This window comes from Apis dorsata, unplaced genomic scaffold (genome assembly GCF_000469605.1).
Source record: "Apis dorsata unplaced genomic scaffold, Apis dorsata 1.3 scaffold_307, whole genome shotgun sequence".
Classification (NCBI taxonomy): domain Eukaryota; kingdom Metazoa; phylum Arthropoda; class Insecta; order Hymenoptera; family Apidae; genus Apis; species Apis dorsata.
This window is the reverse complement of record NW_006263579.1, coordinates 181,629-182,315: the sequence shown is the minus strand read 5'-3', so window position 1 is coordinate 182,315 and position 687 is coordinate 181,629. Positions and strand designations below refer to the sequence as shown.

General features: G+C 49.9%; 1 protein-coding gene across 1 annotated transcript in view; it reads right to left on the bottom strand.

Annotated features, from left to right (window-relative positions):
• Positions 1–687, bottom strand: part of LOC102672401 (Down syndrome cell adhesion molecule-like protein 1 homolog) — a 74,523-nt gene that overhangs the window by 14,046 nt on the left and 59,790 nt on the right. The window contains 3 exon segments of the mRNA XM_031511334.1: positions 56–222; positions 310–486; positions 558–687. The exon segment at positions 558–687 is cut by the window's right edge and continues 111 nt beyond it. Coding sequence (XP_031367194.1) covers positions 56–222; positions 310–486; positions 558–687 — 474 coding nt within the window.

The following is a 687-nucleotide window of genomic DNA, read 5'->3' as shown; positions in this document are numbered from 1 at the left end:
TTTTTTTTTTTTTTTTTTTCCTATCCCCTTCTTATCGCCTTCTTATTTTATTTACCTCCGGTTACGGTCAGTGTTGCGAATTCGTACTCGGCAACCGCGAATCCGGCGTTATTGTGGGCGGTGACGCGCAGATGGTACCACGTGGCAGGGACCAAATCCAAAACGACGAAGTTTCCGCCCGGTTTAACGTTGTTCGACACCTGGTTCCATTCCTGTTGGTTCCTGAATCACACGATCGATTATGATCAAGAAACGACGAGGACCGAACAACTCGTCGGTTTAGATTCTCGTTTTTACATTCCCCCTTACTTCTTCTTGTGCTCGACCACGAAGTAGATCATGGGGCAGCCACCGTCCGACCAAGCGTTCAAGTGAAGAGTGATGCTGTTCGTAGCCACCTCGATGAACCTTGCCGCCTCGGGGATGATCGGTTTCGAGCCTTTGGTGCGGGTGTTGAGCATGTCGGATGGGTCGCCGGTTCCAATTCTAAAAATCGTCAACGTCTCTCTTCGCTCCAGAACGATCACCAACAATCGAGACGACCATTTTTTATTTACCCGTTGTACGCTGTTACGTAGATCTGGTATCTCGAGCCGCACAACAGATTCTCCAAAGTGTACTTCTGCACCGTGGAGCTGATCTGCGCCGTGTCCCAGTCGCCGAATTCCGGTTTGTAGTGGATCGTGT